General features: G+C 41.9%; 2 protein-coding genes across 4 annotated transcripts; one reads left to right on the top strand and one right to left on the bottom strand.

The window, feature by feature from the left end:
• Nucleotides 1-723: 723 nt before the first annotated feature.
• On the bottom strand, nt 724-4,861 carry LOC135484747 (axin interactor, dorsalization-associated protein-like). Of its 3 annotated transcripts, none has more exons than XM_064766417.1 (10): nt 4,663-4,861; nt 4,286-4,431; nt 3,998-4,061; nt 3,691-3,799; nt 3,398-3,488; nt 3,081-3,157; nt 2,688-2,816; nt 2,362-2,484; nt 1,877-1,994; nt 724-1,570 (listed from the first exon to the last, which is right to left on the bottom strand). In XM_064766417.1, the coding sequence occupies exons 2-10, from the start codon at nt 4,411-4,413 to the stop codon at nt 1,477-1,479; spliced, it is 933 nt and encodes a 310-aa protein (XP_064622487.1). In that variant the 5' UTR covers nt 4,414-4,431; nt 4,663-4,861; the 3' UTR covers nt 724-1,476. The 3 variants fall into 3 exon arrangements, with proteins under 3 accessions (XP_064622487.1, XP_064622486.1, XP_064622488.1); XM_064766416.1 differs by having other exon boundaries at nt 4,286-4,461; nt 4,745-4,861; XM_064766418.1 differs by having other exon boundaries at nt 4,745-4,861.
• Nucleotides 4,862-5,035: 174 nt separating this feature from the next.
• Nucleotides 5,036-22,773, top strand: LOC135484380 (uncharacterized). Its single transcript, XM_064765778.1, has 9 exons — nt 5,036-5,124; nt 11,657-11,805; nt 12,001-12,148; nt 12,436-12,650; nt 12,893-13,063; nt 13,804-14,177; nt 14,408-17,116; nt 17,762-17,782; nt 19,476-22,773. The coding sequence occupies exons 2-9, from the start codon at nt 11,740-11,742 to the stop codon at nt 19,558-19,560; spliced, it is 3,789 nt and encodes a 1,262-aa protein (XP_064621848.1). The 5' UTR covers nt 5,036-5,124; nt 11,657-11,739; the 3' UTR covers nt 19,561-22,773.
• The last annotated feature ends 320 nt before the right edge of the window (nt 22,774-23,093 follow it).

Genomic DNA, 23,093 nt, shown 5'->3' with positions numbered 1-23,093 from the left:
CATTGAAAATAAAGCACATTGATCAAGTCTGTCAAAGCACCAACTATTGATCGAGAGTCTATCATTATCTGTGGTGTTCAATTACACCACGATTATTTCAAAAGACTCTCTGGTATAATTCACGAGTGGATGGTCTTCTTCGCCTGTATGCTTCGAGCGTCCTATTTTTTGTGGGGCAGTGCTGAATTTACAGATATCATTGATTACTGTAAAGTTAATCAAGAGTCATCCCAATTCTCTCGTCGTCTTCTCTGATGTGATAATTATTGTCAAATAGGCTGTACTATATTATACTGTTGGCGCAGTGGACTGGCGCCGTCCTGTTGCACGAAGGGACGATCAGGATGACAAATGGACTGCATAGAGTCTAAACTATAGGCAGGCATCAATGTGCAAGATTGTCTTCCATGATACAAGACACTACATTCATCTTAGTCACACACTGCATGTGGAACAGAGCCATATTTACTGCTCTTCTGGAGTACTGTAAACCAGGGCTCATCCCACCACTCTTTGATCCTTGCATGTCTTCCCTCGTGAGACACTGTTACAATTAACGTGGCATAACAATGTTGATTTCAAACATGTTGTCAAATGAAACAGAATCTGCCCGGTTCTGTCCCAACATTTTGGCCAAATAAGTTAATTGACTCAACAACTCCAAACTCGAACTCCTCTATTGTTACCAAAATTGCACAGACACAGAAAACTATGAGGCAAATATTCAATAATATTCAACAATTTATTGATATGATTATGCATGATATTTCAGTGTGGAATGTCACAAAGCAGAGTATCAAATAACCTGATAACCTTGGAAAACATTAAAATTGCAATAAAAATCTGACAAATTCAATATGTTTATGCAGTTACAACTTACATTTTGATTAAAAGTTAATGAAATATTAGTCTTCAGAAAGTATTGGCTCGAAAGGAGAAATGTTGCTAAAACCATAAATCAATAACTATTGCTTTATATAGAACGGTACTCTTAGAGATTCAAGAAGAATGCTTTGGCATACTTCAGAGCATTACCCAACCTACAATAGGTTTGTTACTCGGGATAAAACTACCCAATTTATATCAGTTTAAACCATAGTAAAAAGGACAAACCAATCCATTCTTGGACAAGTATTAAAATGTTAGACACGGTAATGAGTATTTAAAAGTTATACAAATTTGTTTATAGCACCAGATGGATATTGAGGACATCAGATTAAGATATTTGACGATGAAAGATGGAGGGAATTCAATCAAAATGTTCTCCACAATATAAAAAGAAAACCAACAGGATGTTTGTGGGTCACCCTGTGTTATGTGAAAGTACATGAACACCAGTCCCATAAGCAGTCCGGGAATCTTGAGGTTGCATATATTCATTGACTGTTCGCTTTTGACGTTTTCCCTTGTTCTGTGTTTGGACCTCATGAATAGGCTATGGATATGCAGCCTAATGGAGTCTGAAGTCTGTTCGAATCAGACATTCAGTGAGATCTTTAAATGCAGGAATAACGGTTTGACTGTCAGCAACCCCAGTCTCTTCCGCCTCTTATCTGTTGGTTTTTTGTATCTGAAATCAGAGGGTCAGAAATCATCAGAATAAAGAGTGTGACTCTGATTGCATTTTGCACTCAAAAGCAATGCGTCCAATAATGTTCATCTCGAATGAACTGAAAGGAAGCCAGAGCAGGTTTCCTTTTCCCACATCTCTCCTCAGATGAGCTAACAAATGATGGACACCATGCTTTGATTCCTGGAGAAACCAGCTACCTGCCACACCATTTTTCCTCAGCCTACTTCAACAAGTCTATAAGTCAGCACTTACAGTGACATCGAACGGTAGTCATAAATTTATAATCATAAATGCTATACTTACAGTTCAAGTGCCAGTGGCCCCTCCTTTATTTCATCATTCTCAAGGAACGTCCAACATTTGGTGCTGACGATCTTCTTCTTTGGCTTGTAATGATTGAACTCAAAGAAGATCGCAAAACCTGTAAGACCAATTGAGATCATCAAGAAGGATGGGATGTACCAGTATCAACTCCTCTTTACACTGTACAATGATCTCGTGACCTTATTTCTACTTTTCATAAACTGATCAGTCAGGCCTAAATACTGATTTCAGCAGGAAACACTGAAAATAAACACTAAATATTATAAAGTGCGATATTTATTTCATCATACCAGATCATTACGTTGATTTGATATACTACCAGAACTGCTAACTTCACAGAGCCATTTCAGTTCTGTGACATCATCATAGAATAATGCCATACAATAGAAATAATGATGACACGGTCACGTGGTACTGCATTCCTCGATTCGTTCACATACTAATGAGCTATAAAAGACTCTTACCTTTAGGCATCAGCTCTAAATGTCTCTGAATGTGCACATCGACACTGAATATGATATACTGGTCATCCTTCTGCGAGGTGATGGGAGTATCCTGACGAGATGTGACATCAACACCATGGGAGTCTGGAAGAAACACATCGGAGTTGGTCAGAAGTGACAAATACTTTCACTCAGCCTATCAGTAATGGGATTTCTATAAAAGCAAGATTATGTGGTGTTTAATTATACTTTCCATTGACCTTATATTGGTCATGGGGATGAAGACACAACAAGAGTACATGTCAGTTCACTTAAAAGCCAAGAGATTGAGTATAAACAGGTTGTACCTTTAACTGAGACAGTGATGAACGAATCTATGAACTGTGCAGCTTCTTTCAGGCCAATCTTTTCTATGCGGACAGTGACAGTGGTCATTCCCTCCTGTGGAATCGGCTGTGGCAGTAAACTACCATGAGCTGAAACACAAACAGAGAACACATAACACAGGACACTCACAAGATGTTTAGAGGTGTGACGTTGCTTCAGGCAAGCACCACGCTGCTGTTCTGTTCAAATAGAGTTATATTCGATGGAAATAAATATCAAACAAGTTCAGCTAATGTTTATGCGTGGATAACCATACTGACAGTAGCATGTGGCATACAGAGGCCAAGTTGAGCTTGTAACATTAAGCGCTGGGACACAGTTGGTATTGTTTGACTTGACGCTGGTGTTCTTACATTTAACTGCCTCTGGGTCTTCATCCTCATCCACATGAACTTGAGGTCGAATCAGAGGAAGCGGAGCATCAGATCGCCTGAAATGGAACATAAGGTGAATGAAGTATATGTTGTACAGAAGATAGAAGATGCCAACAAGAATTGATTTCAAAGTAAGTTAAGGCTTGTCCATATAATGCCTAGAACATGTAGAATGAACACTCCCTTAGACTAGTACCAATTATCAAGATACCGCAAATCTGAAACTCAATGAAACAGAGGCCTGTGGACCTCGTGCTCAGCTGACATTTTCACACATGCAATCATCTAGAAGTCACCTTTTAGCAGCCTGAGCATGCATGTGAGCTTGAGCAGCCACAACATCCACAGGGAACTCCCTGGGCTTACTGTCAACAAGCTGCTTGAGATCTGAAATGAGGAAAGAATGGCAAAATTCTAACAGATAATTCTAACTGACTACCAGTCATTGACTACTGGTGTTAATGAATTTGAAGACCACACTTGATGAGTTGAAAAAGACTTGGACCATTTCAGCAGACTGCCAACTGACAAAGATGAAGCACACGACTGGCTCATTTGTTTGATAAAGCAACAGTTCCCACACACTCACTTGATTCTATTTTCTTCAAGTCTTCCAGTGATATGCCCTTGATGAAGCCAGGATCAACCAGCGCCCCGCTTCTCAGCTCTAAACATGCCGCTACCTTGTTTAGGATTTTCTAGAAGAAGAAAGTTTATATTTCATATCAACGGTTGTGAATTGGTGATAAAAGGATACTGTTGATATCTCTACAAAGCAGGAAACATCAAGGATGTGTTGCCAGTGAGGAGGGTTTGATTCAGCAATCTATACACTCTGCACCCATCACTTGGGGCAGATTCTATAATCATGATTGAGATGATTTGATTTTCCTTACCTTTTGCTCATCAGTGAAGGTTTCGCTTTCAGCACATGTATATTCCTTAATGCACTTTGATAATCTGAAAAGGTAAAGAGAATAAGACATTCATTTAGGTTGTGTGCACCATGGTGCCATGTTTTCTTGTCAGCTTTGAGTTCTGGAAGTGAAAACTCCTGATGCCTAACTAAGCTTGCCAACTATTGCCATGAAAGCACATAGATCACTGATAATGAGTATCTGATAGTGTTACTTCTTAGTCCTTCTCAGCCACTCGGCATATCATTTGGTCCTCATAATACTCACCTCTGATATATTCCTGTGGCTTCAACAGGTTGGCCCCATGTATCATAATCTGTTCCACTCTTGAAGGTCTTTTCCCAGCTTACAACGAGCTGGTCAATATTTCTCTCATCAACACTTGGGGTAGTCATGATCTTGTCTTCCTTCTGCTATCATTTGTATGAAAAGAAAAGCTCTTTCTTGGAACCAGAAAGTAAGACTCATAAGCAACAGAAATAGAATGAGACCTGAGGACTCAACAGCCTAACAGGCCTTCAGTACTCCAACCCCTATGGCAACCAAAAGGACTATCTTGTAAAACTGTGCATGATATTTACAGCTGCCTTTTTTATGAAACACCCTGTACACAAAAATATTTACAAATTTATGACAGATCTTACTAATTATTTCTCGCTATCGGACTCGCTTCTGCCAATTCGTGCGACACTTTATAAAAGAGGGACATGTTTATACCAAGCAAACCTTTAGTTAACAACTTTTGTGTAAACAATAGTCTAGGAAATCAGATATTTGTCAAAAACTTTTCTGCAAAAAGCTCAAAATGTCCACACGAAGTTAGCCACGATTTTCTAACATCGATGCGCTTAAAATAAGCGAGCTTATTGATACGTTATCCCAAAAGTTATTGATAAAATTATTCAAGTAATTAGGTTAAAAACATTTTGATTTATAAAATAATGCAAACAAAACGATATGAAGAAAGTAAAAGTATTAAATTTCGGCTACATTTTTGGGATTTGTTGATGATTTCAAAATGGCGTCGGCAGATTTCTGAAAATTTTGTTCATGTCTTCAAGTATCTATCATGGATTATCGTAATAATTACATTGATTTAGCTTATGGTAAGTAGATAAATTTTAAATGAATATCCATTCTATTGTTTTATGTAGTTGATGATGCTGTTGTATCTTTGAAATTCTTGTGAAAGGCTTGACAGTTTGGGGTGTCTGGTAGCACTGATGACAAATGTTCATAGTTGGCATAAATTTGTAATGTAAATTCAGCTTGTCAAACACGTTGTACTTGCTGTACCTGCCTATGCAGTACACTGGTAAATGAAATTAAATTTGTGTGGTTAGTGCTTAGCACTCAACTCTTGATTTCAAAATGTCAAAAAGTCACAAGTCTTCCTTGTTGGCTTTGCCTTGCTGGTCGATCTGGTCTGCTCAGTTGTGGACATTCATTAAGTTGGACTAAAGGCCCTTAATATATATTGCATGCATGGATGGTGTTTGTTGGAGTTGAATCTCATTGATTGATTTTCTCAATGGGACAGGCAACAACTGTCTCTGGTTTCGTTCACGGACTGATTTTAGCATTGTTGATTGTTGAGCTGGATGTATGATGAGCAATGCGGTCAAATAAATGAGCGTTGAAAAAGTGGAACACGTCCAACACTTGTCCGTATTCTTCGCTGCTTGCTCATCTTATTATGGAACGGATTACCAGTATAGAGATATGCCGCCCATGTCATAAACGTAAGGCCGCATCAACAAACAATCTCATGTTCCAGCCAATGACAGAAATTTAGTATCATACCATCCACTGTATTTGTATGTTTCTTTTGCCTTGTGGGTAAGGAGGTAGCACTGTGCTATTTATTTTCCATGCAAAACACGTTCTGGTTCTGAATCATAGATGAATGACAGGTGTGTATAGCATGCTTTGGTTTCTGCTATGAGACCAGACATGCCAGACGACAGAGATTTCATGCCATGTATATCTCCTTCAAGCTGCTATCCATTAGTTATTGATCGAGCCGCCTGCCTCATCTTATGATCAATATTCTAATCATAACCACCTACTATTAAGCCAAATCCACTCGAGTCCGTATCAACCATGATTCATGCTAACAGTATACTGCAACCCTTTCATGAATTGTATTTTTGAATTACATAATTACATATTTTTGAATTACATAAGTGCCAGGTCAGGATGATTGATAAAAATGAATCCTACTGGCTCTTGAATGTAATCCTAATCGTCGGTCTGTCTGAAGCCATGTCCAACCTGCTTACTGATGAGCCCTGTAGATCGGCCACACATACTGCGTAGTGGCCATGTGTACCCATCGTCTACAGCTAGGCTAGTAGCTTATTATTGATTTGACGATAGCGGCGTCGGTGTATTTATAGTCACTTCAGAGGTTGATGAGGACGATTTACTGATGATCTATAGTCACGTTTTCATTGGTCTACCATAATTTAGCTGTGGATTTTTTTATCTGGATTTAAGGCGGGATGTACTTTCAGCACTTTATAAACTGCCAATTTGAATTGATCTCAACCAGTGAGTAGAACCAAGCAGTAAATCAGCCATGTTGGAGTTGAACTTGAACCCATATCCTCTCAATCATCAGATCAGTGTGCTACTGAGACATGGTCACCCCTGCACTGCAAGTGTCAGCAGTGGATGTAGTAATAAAACATGTTGCTGGTCTGATTGGTGGCTGGCTGTGATACATGCAGTAACCACTTCACTGTTTCCCATTACAAAAATGAACTTGTTGCACCTGTTCTCCGTCCAAGAGAGTTTCCCTGGAGGAATTGCTTCTCCAAACCCTGCGTCATGTTGATGCATGATTGGATTTGATGACTGTCTGCTTGGCTACCGTACTCACATACTTTTGGGAAACAATCAGCTTGGCTGTTTTCTTGTCTCAACTCTTGTTTTCTCGCCATTCTTCAACAACTTGTCTCTCCCAGCCTGTGTTGTCTCTCCCAGCCTGTGTTGTCTCTCCCAGCCTGTGTTGTCTCTCCCAGCCTGTGTTGTCTCTCCCAGCCTGTGTTGTCTCTCCCAGCCTGTGTTGGCTCTCCCAGCCTGTGTTGCCTCTCCCAGCCTGTGTTGTCTCTCCCAGCCTGTGTTGTCTCTCCCAGCCTGTGTTGGCTCTCCCAGCCTGTGTTGGCACTCCCAGCCTGTGGTGTCTCTCCCAGCCTGTGTTGGCTCTCCCAGCCTGTGTTGTCTCTCCCAGCCTGTGTTGGCTCTCCCAGCCTGTGTTGTCTCTCCCAGCCTGTGTTGGCTCTCCCAGCCTGTGTTGGCTCTCGTCTCCACTGTCTCCATGGAAATGCCAGTTCAACATGCAACTTGATGTGTGAATCACACAGTGATTGGCTTTCACTGGATATTGATATCCAATTGACAGACTACATGGACTAGGCTTGGATGAAATAAGATTTTTCTCCGGTAATCATATGGCATTCTTCAAGATGGCAACCCAAAACATGGATACATAAACCATTGAATGAAAGAGAGTATTGGGTGGAAAAAATCTGACCCATCAATGGCATTATCTGACATTTGGTGATTCAAGAACATTTTGAATATCATTTGCCGCTGGCTACATGCCTAGACCAACAAGAGAGGACATGGTAAATGGTTCCTCTCGAATAACTGATGAATACATTTTGACACCATCATCATTTAGATTTATTGATAATCAATAATGGTTTGTGGTATTTTTAGCTGATATCCACCCAGAATGGTTTCTGAGATAGTTGGTGGCTGAGGGAATGACATTTGGATCCTGTGGATGTCAGTGTCAGATAAGACAGATGTTATTCTGTGGCAATGTTGTGGTTTCAACTGGTTTTTGTAACACTAACAGGGCTTGATGTGGCATCCATGAGCCTGGTGAGAGCACAATGGCAGAAGCCTTTGAAACTATAGCTGGCACAAGTTCTAGCCTTGAGTATGAAGCCATCACAGCTGGCTTTAGTATCAGAATCTGAAAACAACTGAGCAAAATTCTTGCTGCTGAGTTAGCCTAGATCTGTAACCACTTCTCCCACTCTGCGCAATTAACTGATGAGGAATACGCCGAATCCATGTATGATAGTGTTGCTGGTGGTTACCCAGACATTGTTGCCATGGTGGTTTCCCAGTACACATGGCTCATTCTAGAATGAATCACACCATGGCGGTGTCTGATGATGAGCGGGCACCTGTAGATGGTGATTTACAGATGGTGCATATGGAGAGAATGTGATCAGATCAGATGATGGCCTCAAAATATGATGAGCAATGATGTCACTGTCAGATTCAAAATAATGAAGACTATGACAATGACATCAGATGGTCTAGATATCTCAAGTCAGTCTCAACCTATCTTTTGGGCAGCAAGGGGAAGTAACTATATCCTGTACGGACTCGTCGTAGGTAAAGCATGGCTCCCAAAAACCTTCCCAAGATCACTTCCCTTAGACACATGGAGAATCAACATTGTGCACTCGAAGTCTTACAGTGGCAAGAACATTTGTGAGTGCCTCCAATGTTATTATCGACTGTGGTTGTCGAGACTTTGGCTAATGGCATGGACTAAGAGTGAGATCCATATTAATCTGGTTAGACCAATGACTGCCTCGTCTACAATGCCATGGCTGCACATGACACTCGTGTCACATATGAATCATCTCACTACGATTCCTGCTCATCCATAAATCATGCCGTGGATTAAAAGCTAGCTTGTTTTCCAAGCATTTTTTGTGATTGATGATGCTGTGAATGCCATGCCTGTAGAGTTGATTTCACAATATATGAGTTGTTTTTGGCGTTAAACAGAACCTCGTTGGATGAGGTTGCATTGAGGGTTGAGTATCAGCTTACTAGAGCATTACTATACATGTACATCGTTTCTGTGACTAGATCTAGACCTATCATTGGGTGCTGTCTTGTAGATAATGCAGCAATACAGACTTTGAAGCATGAGATCAATTCAAAAACATTTGTTGACTTTATGTCAGTCAGTGTTTGCCCGTTAGGTGTCTCGGCAGACATGACATCTGCTGTCATCAGACGGAGATGACTCAGCCCCACACCCAGTTTATTGTTGTATGCTACAGACAAGAGAGACTGGTTGCCTAAGAACCCTTTATTGCCCATCATCAGTGCAAACTTACATCAACATTACAGAAGCTGGGATGCATCAATCTGCTCCATGTTGGTGGTGTCTCATTCATGTGCTGCCATGTGTGGAGATCCCCTTCTACCGCTCCTAGTCATTCTCATTGATGAACTTGTTGTCGTAACTGAGGCGTAAGATTTGGTCACGGCAGGTCTGCATCTTGTGGTTTGGAGAAACCGTTCATATACTTCATATGATTTAGCGATTTGGGCAAATCTTGTCTCTGATTTGTGAATTGAAGGTGGTAATGTAACTTTACATTTTTCTTCCTTCATCATCATGTTTATCATCAACATCAGTCTTGGGTCCCCCTTGTTGAGCTTGACTCCTGAATGTCCTGTTAACCTGTTTTCATGTAACAGTACAAAAACCAGCTTGACTTTGATATTAATTACATGATGGGTCAGGTTGTTATGTTTTGCAGTATCAGTACCCATCCCCTTCCGTTCAATTCACCTTCGTCCTTGTACGAATACCCCAGTCCGCTCAACCACAACCTTTACGATTGAAAGTCATCAGTCATCATACTCGCAATGAAGACCACACATGTAGTACATAATTTGATGAAATGCTCGGCTGACATAAAATCTGTGTCTGGTTTTGTGAATTATTGCAAGCATGGCAAGTGAAACATCTCATGGCAATTGAAACATCTCGTGCTTTAGGTCTGAATCAGCGGAGTCTAGTCTACATTGCTGCAGAATCCCAGCATACCACCTAAATCAACCACCTGCCAATAGAAGTAGTTTGTTTACTAAATCAAACGATCTGCTTCCTCAATGAAGACGAATGGAATGGTCGTTACAGCAGACGCTGTGATTGCCTGCTTCATTGCTCAATAGAGATCCACCAGATTGAATACTTCTTGCGCTGCATTTGGCACACTCCTGAGGCACTGGTTCCAGTCATGTGCAAGTCTACTCCTTAAGTGAATAGTGATTACCTGCATGATGAAAACCACTGCGGGAGAGTGTACTTTTTAAAGCAGAATTGTAATGGAAGATGCAAATTGTTCAAGGAAGCATTAAAGGGGAGCAGGCACATAGAAATACATGGGATTTCCATTAGGTTTGCCTCTCATACTGTGAGGTACATCGAGTAATGTATAAAGTAGGTAGAAGTGATCATGGTACACCAGTATCCAGTCTGAGTCATGATAATGGGATGGATTTTCTAATAGTATTTATCACTAACATACATGAAACATTGCAGTGCAGGTAATCCATGGGGGGGGACTACTGATGTCACATCCTGACTTGATTACACAGCTCACCCTAAATCCCTCTAAAGTAAGGCTATATGTTTCAAATCCCAATGGGTCAGTGATTTTCGGCTCATCCGGCCCTGCAGCCTGAAAAGACCTATTGTCCCCCTCATGCTGTAATCGGTTGAAGTACTGAACTGTTCCATCTGATGTATAGCCATGCCTTGTATAATGGCAGTGTACATGTAGGTTCTCTAAGGGAAATCAATCTGAATAATTAGGCTGCTATGGAAATTATTCTGTTTTAAAATATTTATGTCAGCTATCAATTAATCAGTATGTGAATGCTAATGAATGATTGTCTGAGCGCAGATGGTTTATTCTTTACAAATGTGCTGTTGGCCATGTTTGGTATTCGCTGAGATTTATTACCGTGCTTGATTGTGGTGAACATCTAACACGCAAGCTGGTGGTATGTAGCATTCTGTAGCACCAAGTTTCATATGAAATCGAGCGACTGGATGTTCTTTATAGCCTTCCTGGTAATAAACAGTGGCCGATCCAATTGTGAAACAAATCTGGGTTCCAGGGTCGAGTGATGATACTGCTTGGCTTGGCATTCTGTTGTCTACCCCGGCATTGATCTGCATTCATAGCGAGATGCGTGTTGTATATTTCAGCTTGGCTGCAGGGTGACAGTGTGCATTTGTCAGTATCCGGTTCCAAGCCTGATACAATGTATAGGGAATTGTGATTTGAAAGGAGCTACATGTCTGCTAGGGAGATGATGAATTTGCTAAGGGAAGGGGTGTGTTGTATTGTGATCATGGAATGTAGGTTTTCCCCAACCCAGAGTGAACACAAACAAATCATTGAATGTCATCTGCCTGCTCTTTCCAATCTCAAATCTCTTGATTAGTGGCACTAAGTTCCCACATCATCAGCACATGAATGAGTCATATCCCGAACGGTGCCAGTATCGATGTCGTCTTATAAAATTAATAAGAAATTGATGAGGAAAAACCTCATTATAAAATTTTCTTCTGATTTTATTTTGTATTCCAGGCTTTTGAGTTGTTTCAGATACTGCCGATTTAGGAGATTGTGAACAATGGATTTGCCGGACTCTGGTGTTGCATCCTGCATGGTTTTGCTGAGAATATTTTTAGCAGCTTGTGTGTCTTACAAGTTGCAACCAGGGATGTTACCATCAGTCTCTTCATTCATGAGTAACGGTCAGATACAATATTCTCAATCCTGTGTCTTGCAGGTTTTTGTGAACAATGAGGGTGTCCACTAGTTCACCTTCCACAATGAGATTGTCCGTTATCAAGGAGAAAAGATAGTGTCAGGATGCCTTCCACTGTATCAGAGGACCTCCTACAGCCGGGGAGTGTCGTCAAGGACAGATGGAAAGTTGTAAGTATTTTATCAACAAGTTTGTGTTTGATGGTCTAATCCCGCCTTGGAGGAGGAATACTCCGTGGAGAAAATCATCTATGAGTGCAGAGCGAACGCTGTAGAAGAAGTTTGAATGGTTTCTTTCCCCAGATATACAGTCCAACCTTGCTGTGAGGGAAGCTGTCAATCTTACCATGTTACTTTCTCATTCAGACAAAGAAGATAGGTGGCGGCGGTTTTGGGGAGATCTACGAGGGGCTAGACCTGGTCAGCAAGGAGACCGTCGCCCTCAAGTTAGAGTCGTCCAAGCAACCCAAGCAAGTGCTCAAGATGGAGGTGGCCGTGCTTAAGAAGCTACAAGGTAGGAGGAAATGATGGCCAGGGAATTCGCTCTTCCAATCAACTCGGCCTCTCAGGAAAACTCAGTTCTATATCCACAGACACAGTGTAGGCGAAATTAATTCTTGATTGATGTGAGCGGATTAAATCTATATTTGAATGTCTGTACTGATGTCTCTGATTGATGATGTCTCTGATTGATGATGTCTATTGATTGATGATGTCTATTGATTGATGATGTCTATTGATTGATGATGTCTATTGATTGATGATGTCTCTAATTGATGATGTCTATTGATTGTACTTCAGGTAAAGATCACGTCTGTCGGTTCATCGGATGCGGACGTAACGATCGCTTTAACTATGTGGTCATGACGCTCCAAGCCAAGAACCTGGCAGAACTCCGCCGCAGTCAGCCGCGAGGTGTCTTCTCGACCAGTACCACGCTGCGTCTCGGTCGACAGATACTCGAGGCTATTGAGAGTATACACTCTGTCGGGTTCCTTCACAGAGATGTCAAACCGGTGAGCGACTTGGATTTGTTATGAAACAAGATAACATCAATTCTATTAGTTTAAAATGGAAAATGAGGCCTAATTCTAACCTTGGCAGACAATACAAGTGAGTGAAATGTACTCCAAAACTGAAATCTTGTGGCAACTAGAACTTGTCAAAAGCAATTGAGCGCTTGATCAGGATTTTGCATCGCTTTACATGGATTTCATATCTTTTGAACTTTGTTTTGAATTGCCATTCCTCTTTGCAGTCTAACTTTGCCATTGGCCGTCTACCCATCAACGCCAAGAAGGTATACATGCTAGACTTTGGTCTCGCTCGTCAATATACCAACACTGCTGGAGAGGTGCGGGCACCAAGAGCTGCTGCTGGCTTCAGAGGGACTGTCCGATATGCATCAGTCAATGCACATAAAAACAGAGTAAGTCTTCCAGTCATCAATCATTCACCAGAAATTGCAGAGTTGGCAGTTCTGTCTCATAGACGTTAGACATTCGCTCCTTAGTCCTTGCTGAAGTTCATACTCACATCAATAGATCTTGCCTACAGTATGTGCAATCTTATCTGTAGAACGCAAGCTTTAGACTCTCCTCCATTGTCTACTGCAGTCACCTGTATGGCTTCTGGTTTAGTGTTGGGATTTCAGTGACTAGGTCACCCTTCTCAAGTAGACATGATGGTTGTCATGGAGAATGTGTCTAGACACTGAATCCATATTTCATACAAAAGGGTGACTCCTCCGTCCCCCCCTGCATTCGATCACATCCTCAGTAATTAGTGCAGACATTAATGAGGCTTAGGGATAAACATGCTTATTAATTACTTTGGAGTTAGTACTCATTAATCTCTTTGTTTGGTAAATCAGGAGTATTTTTACACACCAAGGTATAAAACATCCTATCCTGATTAAAGGAGGAGTCTGCAGGAGTTAAAACTTTCTGAGATTGACCCATACGACTAAGAAAGAAAGTACTGATGATGGGGCTTACTGATTCCCTTAAACAGCCTTGTTGTGCAGGTTATTGAGACTGATAGTCAAATCAAATATTATAAGCAAAGATCAACTGGACATTCAGCCTAATAGTATGTCAATGATAGCTCAGAGAGGCACAATTAATGCGAGTGATGAACTCATGTGATGACACTGGTTTTCATTTCCAGGAAATGGGGCGCCACGATGACCTCTGGTCACTCTTCTATATGCTAGTCGAGTTTGTCATCGGGCAACTACCATGGCGGAAGATCAAGGATAAGGAGCAAGTTGGAGTCATGAAGGAGAAATACGACAACTATCTTCTGTTGAAGCACATGCCCTCTGAATTCAAAACATTCCTCGATCATATTGCATCGCTGGATTATTTCGATAAGCCGGATTACCAGATGTTACATTCCTTGTTTGATCAGTGTATGAGGCGAAAGGGCATCAGAGATGGTGATCCGTTTGATTGGGAGAAGGGCTGTGGCGACGGCTCGCTGACCACAACTACGACAACAACGCCCCCTGTTGGCACCAGAGAGACTCGTGGTGTGGCTGGGTGAGTAGCATTCGATCTAAGGTTCATGTTTTCATGAATTCCTCTTGTCTATGTCAGATTCTGAATGAAGTGGCTGCCACACATAATACCAAATGTCCTTGCACTGGGTTCTTATATAAAGTTGATCTTTTATATCCAAAACAACAATTATTATCGTTGAATGAATACTGCTGTCTTGAACTTACTATTTAAATTGTGTAGAAGTTCAATTGCATCATTGTGTGTTTCAGGTTGGTGCAAGGTCTCAACACACCAGGAGGTTCACACAGATATGCCACCGACATGAACGTCGATGAAAATCTCAGCGACCAAGGAGATGAACAGCCACCTGATGGCGTGGAGAAGCTTCGCCGTAATGTCCATGACATGATACTCAATTCTCGGCCAGTTGACAGCCTGCTGGCATCACCCAAAAAACTGCCACCACTCCCGGATACTGTGGATGTTGAAGTCGTCGATGCTCCGAGATCATCGCGTTTAGAACCACCTACAAAAGACTTAGTTGATCAGAAAAGTGATAAACCGGTCGACGCAGATGGTTCATCAAAAATTCCGCAGAAACGACAATCACCCATTGGTCATATACGACCGGACTCTCACTTGGTGATGTTAGATAGTCAGTTACGCAATATATTGAAGTCTGTGAGAGAAGACTCGCAACATAGCAACTCAGTTTCTGACCGCCAGAAACATGTCAAGATTCAAGGATTACCGCTGGAGCAAAAAGGTGCAAAGACAGACAGTGGTGCTCCTGATCAAGGCCATGAACAGAACACTGCACGGAGGTCATTATCTCCGCTCGTTAAAAAGGAGACGGTGCGACAGACTGTTGCAGGTAGTCATAGTTTCCCAGAGGGGCTCAAGTCAATCGAGGGCAAAGTGGCGCTGCCTCCTGGTGGGAGCCAGAAGGATGAGTTACCGCTGCACATGCAGCATGAGCTGTTACGGGAGGAGTTGGACGTCAATGGTGCTAATCTTGATAAAGATGGGATGTTTGTGGCACGAGATGATGGGCTAGTGGACTTCATGGGACAGGAGGGTGGGGAGGAAGAGGGAGCAAAGGAATCATTAGCCAAAGAGATTATGAGTCAAGAGGAGGGGGCCGTAGGGGGTTTCAAGGGGGTCAGGATGCGGGAAAATCCGCCACAAGCAGGGGGTGCTGTGAGATTCAGTATTCATTTCGAGGATGACGGGAAGAGTCAGACGAACGCTTTAGGTGATGATTTCATGACGAATGCCTATGTGGATGATAATGCTACACGTGCTGCTCCGTATACTCTTGCCAGTCAGTGGGTGGTCTCATCTGTCAGCTCGGGAGACGAGGAAGAGGATGGCGACAAAACAAGGGATGTTGATAAACTAGAAGATGATCAAGCATCAAAACTAAGTCAGCAGAACAGTAATGAGAAGTTAAAATCCGAGTCAAAACCTGTAATATTAGTTCCACCTCCCCGACGGTCTCGTGTTGACCGGGATACCCGTGATGCTAATCGAAGATTATCCCAACCCCAGGTGGACTCACACTTACCTTTTGTTGACTATAGTTCACGTCGTCTCTCACAACCTGTGTTTCCACAAGTGAAATTAGACCCAGACATTACTCCGACAGCTGATCATTTGCCAATGTTTCCTATACCTGGGGACGGGATTACATCCACCACTAAACTTGAGCAGGAGTTGAGGATAGTTCCCATCCCTGCCCCAAGGCGGTCCAGGGATTATTCCCCAGTTAATAAGAACTCGAATTCGAATATCATCAGTGGTTCTGACGCCGATGATAAACGAGGCGAGAATCTTGGTCAGAATCAGTTTTATCATGGTCCTGTTGAAGACACTGCCAATGGTCATGTGGACAGCACTGTGAGGCATGTCTCTGTCGATAGTGTTCTCTCTCCAACCAAGAGAGAACATGCCTCTGTCGATAGCGTCCTCTCTCCATCGAAACGAGAACAAAGTAGTGTGCAAATATCAATGAAACACGAAACAGAACATTCAGAGAAGGATTGCGAACATTTAGAAGACATTGGTTCACCGGATGTTAAAGTTGTACCAGGGACGCCGCTTGGAGGTGTTATGTTAGATGGGGAACATGAACCTCCTAATAAACCTAGTCCGCATTCGAAAACATTAGAACTATTCTCAGATCCGGAGGCGAGTCCTCTACCAAAACAAAGCCGAGAAGAATCAGTGAAGGAGGGGTCACCGAACTCTTCATGTCTTGACACGTCTCTCGGCAAGAAGACAAAGTCGAGGATACCAGTCAAACACTCGTCTAGAGCTGAGGAGAAACCTGTAGAAAATGAGGCATTTAATCGAACGGCACAATCACGGATTCCTATCCGCAGGACTCCAGGATCTCTAGCGGGGACCTCTGAACCGTCAGAAGGCAGCCCGAGGTCGAGTAAGATCGAGAGCACGGACTCCAAGTTACAACGATTACTCATGAAATATGAGAAACGTAAACTCGACACGAAGGCATTAAAACAGAGTGTGTATTCTAAGGAGTCTTCTTATAAGGAGGAGAAAAAGAAGCAAAAAAGTTTAGAAAAGTTGACTTGTTCTTTAAAGGAGGATTTAGATAATCGTAATCTCATCATTACTGAGTTGAATGCCAACTCGATGGAGGTGGCACAAGATTCTCAGAACAGTGATAACAACCGCAATGATGAGAATAAGAATGTGCAGAACGGGTCAAAGAATCGTAATCGTAGCGCTCGGGTACGGAGTCTGGATCTGAGTAATAGTCATGAACTTGATAGCCTTTCTCGCCATAACAGTTTAGATAACGCGCCATCACCGCGGCCGTTGTCGCAGTCATATGATGATAGTTCAAAACGTAGTGGTGCTGATACAAACTCTGGTGGCAAAAATACGGATGCGTCTCATATTCCTCGACCACCACCGGGGATGGCCCCACGACATGCTGTGATTTCTGCAAGGTGAGTATGAGAGATCTTGGCTTCTCGGCATGATCATGGCTCTTCAATATTTGTTATAAAGTTAAAAACATGAAAATTGGGTGAATTTGTTGATACAAAAGGTCGAATCATATTTGTTCTCCCCTGTAGTCGCACCGTATAATGTTCAAAATCTTGACAATAGTGCGTATACTACGTCCCAATAGATCTGGTTCAAATCCTCTGAACCCAATCTGGGGCACAGTACGTGGATTCAGAGTGGGTTCCAAGCTAAGTCAATAGATCTGAACCTCACCTACTGTGACTTAGTATCTACTGGGACCAAGTGTGTCCATTGTTGTTCAGATTAGTAAGTTATATGTAGTGTGGTAGTGGGGGAACATGGGAGTGTTCAGTAGAGGATACCAATACTTGTTGCACGGCACATTCAGAGTAGAAAAGCATGGCAAGCAGTATACTCAGGTACAACAATCCTTAATGTCCACCACATACCCCACAGTACTTCCCCCTGTACATCATTCATTGATCTAGTGTAGTGCATCTGACTACATTTGTTATATCATCAGCTGATATTGTCAACTCCTCAATATAGCCCAGTCAGTTCATCATAACTAGCTTCTCTACGTCTAGGTTTCTTACTGATGACAGTTCATTTCATATTTCTAGTTTTTCTTTGGAGGGTACCAGGTATATACACTTTCATCTCTCAGCGTACTTCGGACTGCTTCAAGCTGCATGCACAGTCAGCCAACCCAGTTTTACTCTTAAGTTTGCTTCCATCTGACTGTTTTCTGGAAATGCGATTGAGTTGACTCCAGATCTACATATATCTTGTAGTGCACAGATGGAAGTTTGACGACCATTGATTTTCAAACTTGGTGTTGCAACCAAGGACCGCTAGGTTTTAAGTTGATGGCAAATGTTTTCTGTAGCCCTTTTAGAATAGAAATGAATACCTTGCTGAATGTCCTTGGTTGTCTACTAATCAAGATAACGCTGGGGTTTACCTCAGATTGCGTCCAAAACCCAGATGCCTCGGGTCTGAGTCTGCATTTTCGTTCTGGTTAGACAACCAAGGATGGTCAGCGAGGTAAAATAAAACCAAATATGCTATTTAAGTCACCGACATTATTAGGTTTATTTAGCATGATCTGAATTGTGCATCGGTATTGTCTGTTTGTTTTGTGTTTTGATGTAGTCTCTTCATTTGACAAGCTTTAGACTGCTGAAGGCATTTTTGATTCTAGCTCTGGTATTCTTCACAGAATGTTCTGGTAGTCATGGCAGTGCATGTTTATCAACATGGCTCCCATGTAGGTGTTAGTTCTTCCTCTGGCCACAGGGTGCAGTAGCTGATTGTGTGGTGTGTATTTCTTGAGTCATGTGAAGGTCATTAGCTTTGGATTTGCGATGACTTCATCCAGATGTCTGCCCACATTGGCAAATTAGACCTTCTTTGAGTTTGATTTTAAAGAAAATGTTATTAAAATATCAAAAAAGGAAGGTGTTGTGTAATTGTAAGAATAAACATCAAGGAGTTTTTCAAGGTGATTGGAACCTACATAATATCTACCTGTCGAGTGTGAGCATCTTTTAAGAATTTGCCGCAGCAATTGCATTAAGAATCAATAAGGCACACACTGATCTGACTCAGATAATCTCGTATAAAACCTACTTGCCAACTTGGACGTATTTAGCACAAATCATATTTTGGGTTTCATCTGCCTCATGAAATACACGATAATATTCTCTTCACCAGGATGTTGTGGCCACCGGAGTTGAAACCCACAGCTACTGGCTCTTTCTATCCATTCACTACTCACATCTACAGAGTCACGCCTCTTTCAATTGTCTCTCAAACCATTATTTGATACTTAAGTTTCAAACCAGATGTGAGAAAGCTTTACTGTCTTCTCAATCATTACCATGTACACTGAGCAACCACCAATTATTGATTTGTTCCTGCTTTCTTATGTTGCCATGCATACGGGTAGTTGGTATTATCTCGTTCACCCCTTCTCCCTTAAAGGTATTCTTTTGATTTTCATACTTACAAAGACGACAATTTGATGTAACATGCATTAAACCATTAAATGTGTAACAATATTCTTGCTCTCAGTTGTTAGAGAAATAGATTGACCATGTTGAATGCTTTTGGTGGTGCAATACATGTATTTGTTTGTGTGAGGTGTTAGTGTGGACTCAACATGGCCCAGGGGTATTACACTGCAGTGTAGACAAGAAGGATGTTGCTTTGGATGACTGACAACACTTGGTACCAACTCGTCAAAGAAGCATTCACTTTACCCAATATATTTCATTTGGTGACATTTGAGATGCTGCCTTGTTCACATCTAACCTGTGCCGCTCTTCATTGCAGGCGACGCCGATACCGACCTTCGACGACGTCCCATCAGCGCCAATCTTCCCAGGACTCGAAACCTTCGACTGAGATGACGGAGTGATCAGCGACTTCTATACGCATTATATCTCTCAAGCTTGCGATTGTGAGCAATAATGTCATGGAGTGTGCTCTCAGTCAGGGGGCTACTCTGCGTGACAGTTGGCAACAGCTGGCTTCTTGTCAACCGTCCTGAGAGAACTTGGCACAAATGTGAGTTCTCTCAGTTGCCCACAAGGACTGTCCGTTGCTGTTGTACACTTGGAGAGCAAACTAGTGCTTGTTGAACAGTCTGTGAAGTGCCCTTAGTCTCTAATCATGCTTTAGGGGAAATCTAGTGATAACTCTTCACTCTTGACTGGATTCTTCATTTGAGGGCATTGCCTGAGGTAGAAATCAAATCAAAAGTTGTGCCATCAGATTAGGTATGCTTGGTGTAGGAAGGCATTGAGATATTGTCTCTAGTATAACTATCATTGACAACCTCAAAACAGCATATACCAGTTGTCTGTTTCATCTCATCATTCTTTATTTTGAACGTCTCCTGGATCTTGTTAGCCAACATTTCACCTTCAGTTTGAAGACAATTGTTATCTAGTCGCTAATCGTAAGTTACTTTCCAGTGGTGACAGTCATGTCCAAAGAACACGATGGGGCTTAGTTTCTCAATTCATTTCTTTTATAAAAAAGTTGCTCTTATATGTGGAGATTTTGTTGTGAACACATACTCCTCCCCTCCCAACCCCGACTGGCTGGATTGGACTCCACTCATTTGCAAAATTTGTTGTAATATGGTGGCAATTGAAACAGACGTTTTGAATTGAGATTTGATACCTTGGTGTAATCAACATTTCGCTTACACTGGCAGTGAAATAACCCATAGAATTCTGTATAACTTATGTGATTTGACCAGAACTTGATGATCAAGTTTGTGTATATGTGGGCCAGGGCCAAGTTGCTCAATCTTTGTTAGAGACAAACATTTAGCTCAACTAAGCGTTGTCTTCTTCAGTATCCTTGACAATAGTGGTGTTTATATATAAGACTTGATGCCAGTCTTATTGATAATGCCCTTTGAGCAACCCAGCCCAGTTACAGAGATTTGCCTTGTGTACATGGTGTCATAAAATACTCTTAACTTATTGCAAAATTATTTTGAAAACATATTCGTGTCATAGTATTCAGCATGATGCAAGTCCTTCTCTGGCACTTATCTTTAGTTGAGAGTTCCTGTATAGAAGGCAGGTGTGGGATACAAGAGGAACAATCGTAACAACTTGTTGTCTTGTAGACCTGTGGTGTTTACAACACAGGAACGTGGCACAGCATTGCCAGCCAGTACGAGGGTGTGAGGATTCATATCACATGGTGTCGGCTGGCCGGGTGTGAGGATTCATATCACATGGTGTCAGCTGGCAGGGTGTGAGGATTCATATCACATGGTGTCGGCTGGCAGGGTGTGAGGATTCATATCACATGGTGTCAGCTGGCAGGGTGTGAGGATTCATATCACATGGTGTCGGCTGGCAGGGTGTGAGGATTCATATCACATGGTGTCGGCTGGCAGGGTGTGAGGATTCATATCACATGGTGTCAGCTGGCCGGGTGTGAGGATTCATATCACATGGTGTCGGCTGGCCGGGTGTGAGGATTCATATCACATGGTGTCAGCTGGCCGGGTGTGAGGATTCACATGGTGTCGGCTGGCCACCTTCCATACAGTTGGGAGTAATGATGCTGGTGATTGAGATAAACTTCATTTCATCACTGAGATTATGAAAGGTTATGTTCATCGACCGAAGCAGTTGGTTTATGTCATTTTAATTATTCTCATTTACTGTGATAGAATGCTTCGTTCATAGTATTGTTACTGCTAACTATGGGTAGAAATATGATCAGGATTCGAAAAGGAAACGGTTGATAATGGTTTGTTAGGTGAATGCTTAGTCGAGTGTACATGCTGCAGATTTTGACCCAACACCAACATGATCTGCTTGTCAGAATGGAAGTTGACGCAATGTGATACACGTCATGTATAATCTTACTCTTGGAGTCGTCAGGATTTGTGTCTGTTTCATGTGCAGCCCCTTTCCTTTGAGATTCCTGACCATTTGTTGAATGGTTTCCTTGTAACATAAAGTGTTTGGTAAACGTATTGTTTTGTAAATCATAGAATTTTATGCCATTGTGCTTCTTTTGTACATATTGCTGCTTTGGTGTCATAGTTGTATGATTAGGAATAAACCAGAGCAAGGAAAAACTGGTGTTTGATCTTGAAGTCATTGTGAGGCAATGATTTTTATAGCAAATGCATGTTATGGTTGTACTTATAGTATTTACAGTATTCTGTCAAAATATTTTGACTCCTGAACATTACCTAAAAGGTACTATCTTAAAAAGGTCTCTTATATGCAGTGACCTTTTAGCAATGTGTCTCCTATAACCTATTGTTCAAGCATATGCTTACAACCATTTGGACGATGTTGGCATTGCTTGTATGTCAAGTTGCAATTGTGTTGTATAGTAATTGTAAAACCTTTCTTATGAGTAGCACTGTAATGTGTAATTCTTGGAATTAAGTGTGCGAGATTATTGGAATTGGGTATCAGATAAGATACCTGTGAAAATTCCCACGGTCTACTTTTAATCCTCCATTCTCCCCAGCGTGATCAATTACGTCAGCATTGATGCGGCTCCTCATTGGATGGAGACGCATCAACGTTGCCCCCTGATTGGTGCAGACAAAGCTGCGCGTGAATACAAAACAGCTGTCCGCACGCTCTCGGCAGAGAGAGAGAGAGAGAGAGAGAGAGAGAGAGAGAGAGAGAGAGAGAGAGAGAGAGAGAGAGAGAGAGAGAGAGAGAGAAGAGAGCGATAGAGAGTTATTCCAGTTTCCCGAGTATTTTATAATCACGTGCACGAATCGTCATCCCGACGAACTATTTTATCAATTATGACTTTGGTGTGTATAATTTTGTGAAGCAGTGTTAGAATAAAGGATCCGGACGTTAGAAGGCAAATTCAGGACTTATTACGTTTGTAACCTGTGCAAATACAACATGGCGACCTTCCCAGGATTCTCAATTCGTGACAGTGAGTCCGGATGCGTTTCAGTCTTGGAGCAGATTCTATTAACCGAGGACTCCGTTTTTCACGCCACGTGCTAGTGCTACTGCAGTCCATTATGTACATTACGTGTACACCTACGTGATTTCTAACTCGCTCATTTCATCGGGAGGCAGAATAGTGACGTTCGTTTGTCAATATAATATTTATAAAATCGTAAATTTTTTCTAAACTGTTCGTGACGTAAGTGCGAATTTCATTATATTTATATATCGTCACTTTTGTTATAAATCACTGTGATCGCCATGAATCACTGTGAGTGTGAGCGCAGCAGTTTTTAATCGATTGACGGACACCGTCTTCGTCAGTACGCATAGTACACGTCTATCTCTGTGTGTACCGAACTATTCAACTTCTACATCATGACATGTGCTATAACGTTCACGGATGATGTGCCCAGCAGCCAGAATACTCTTCAATTCGCCCTGATGTCTACTCGAGATCCGATACCGTTCCAGGCTCCAGCTGATC

The sequence above is a fragment of the Lineus longissimus genome, chromosome 3 (genome assembly GCF_910592395.1).
Source record: "Lineus longissimus chromosome 3, tnLinLong1.2, whole genome shotgun sequence".
Classification (NCBI taxonomy): domain Eukaryota; kingdom Metazoa; phylum Nemertea; class Pilidiophora; order Heteronemertea; family Lineidae; genus Lineus; species Lineus longissimus.
Note: the sequence above shows the minus strand (reverse complement) of the source record. Positions and strands in the feature narration are given on the sequence as shown.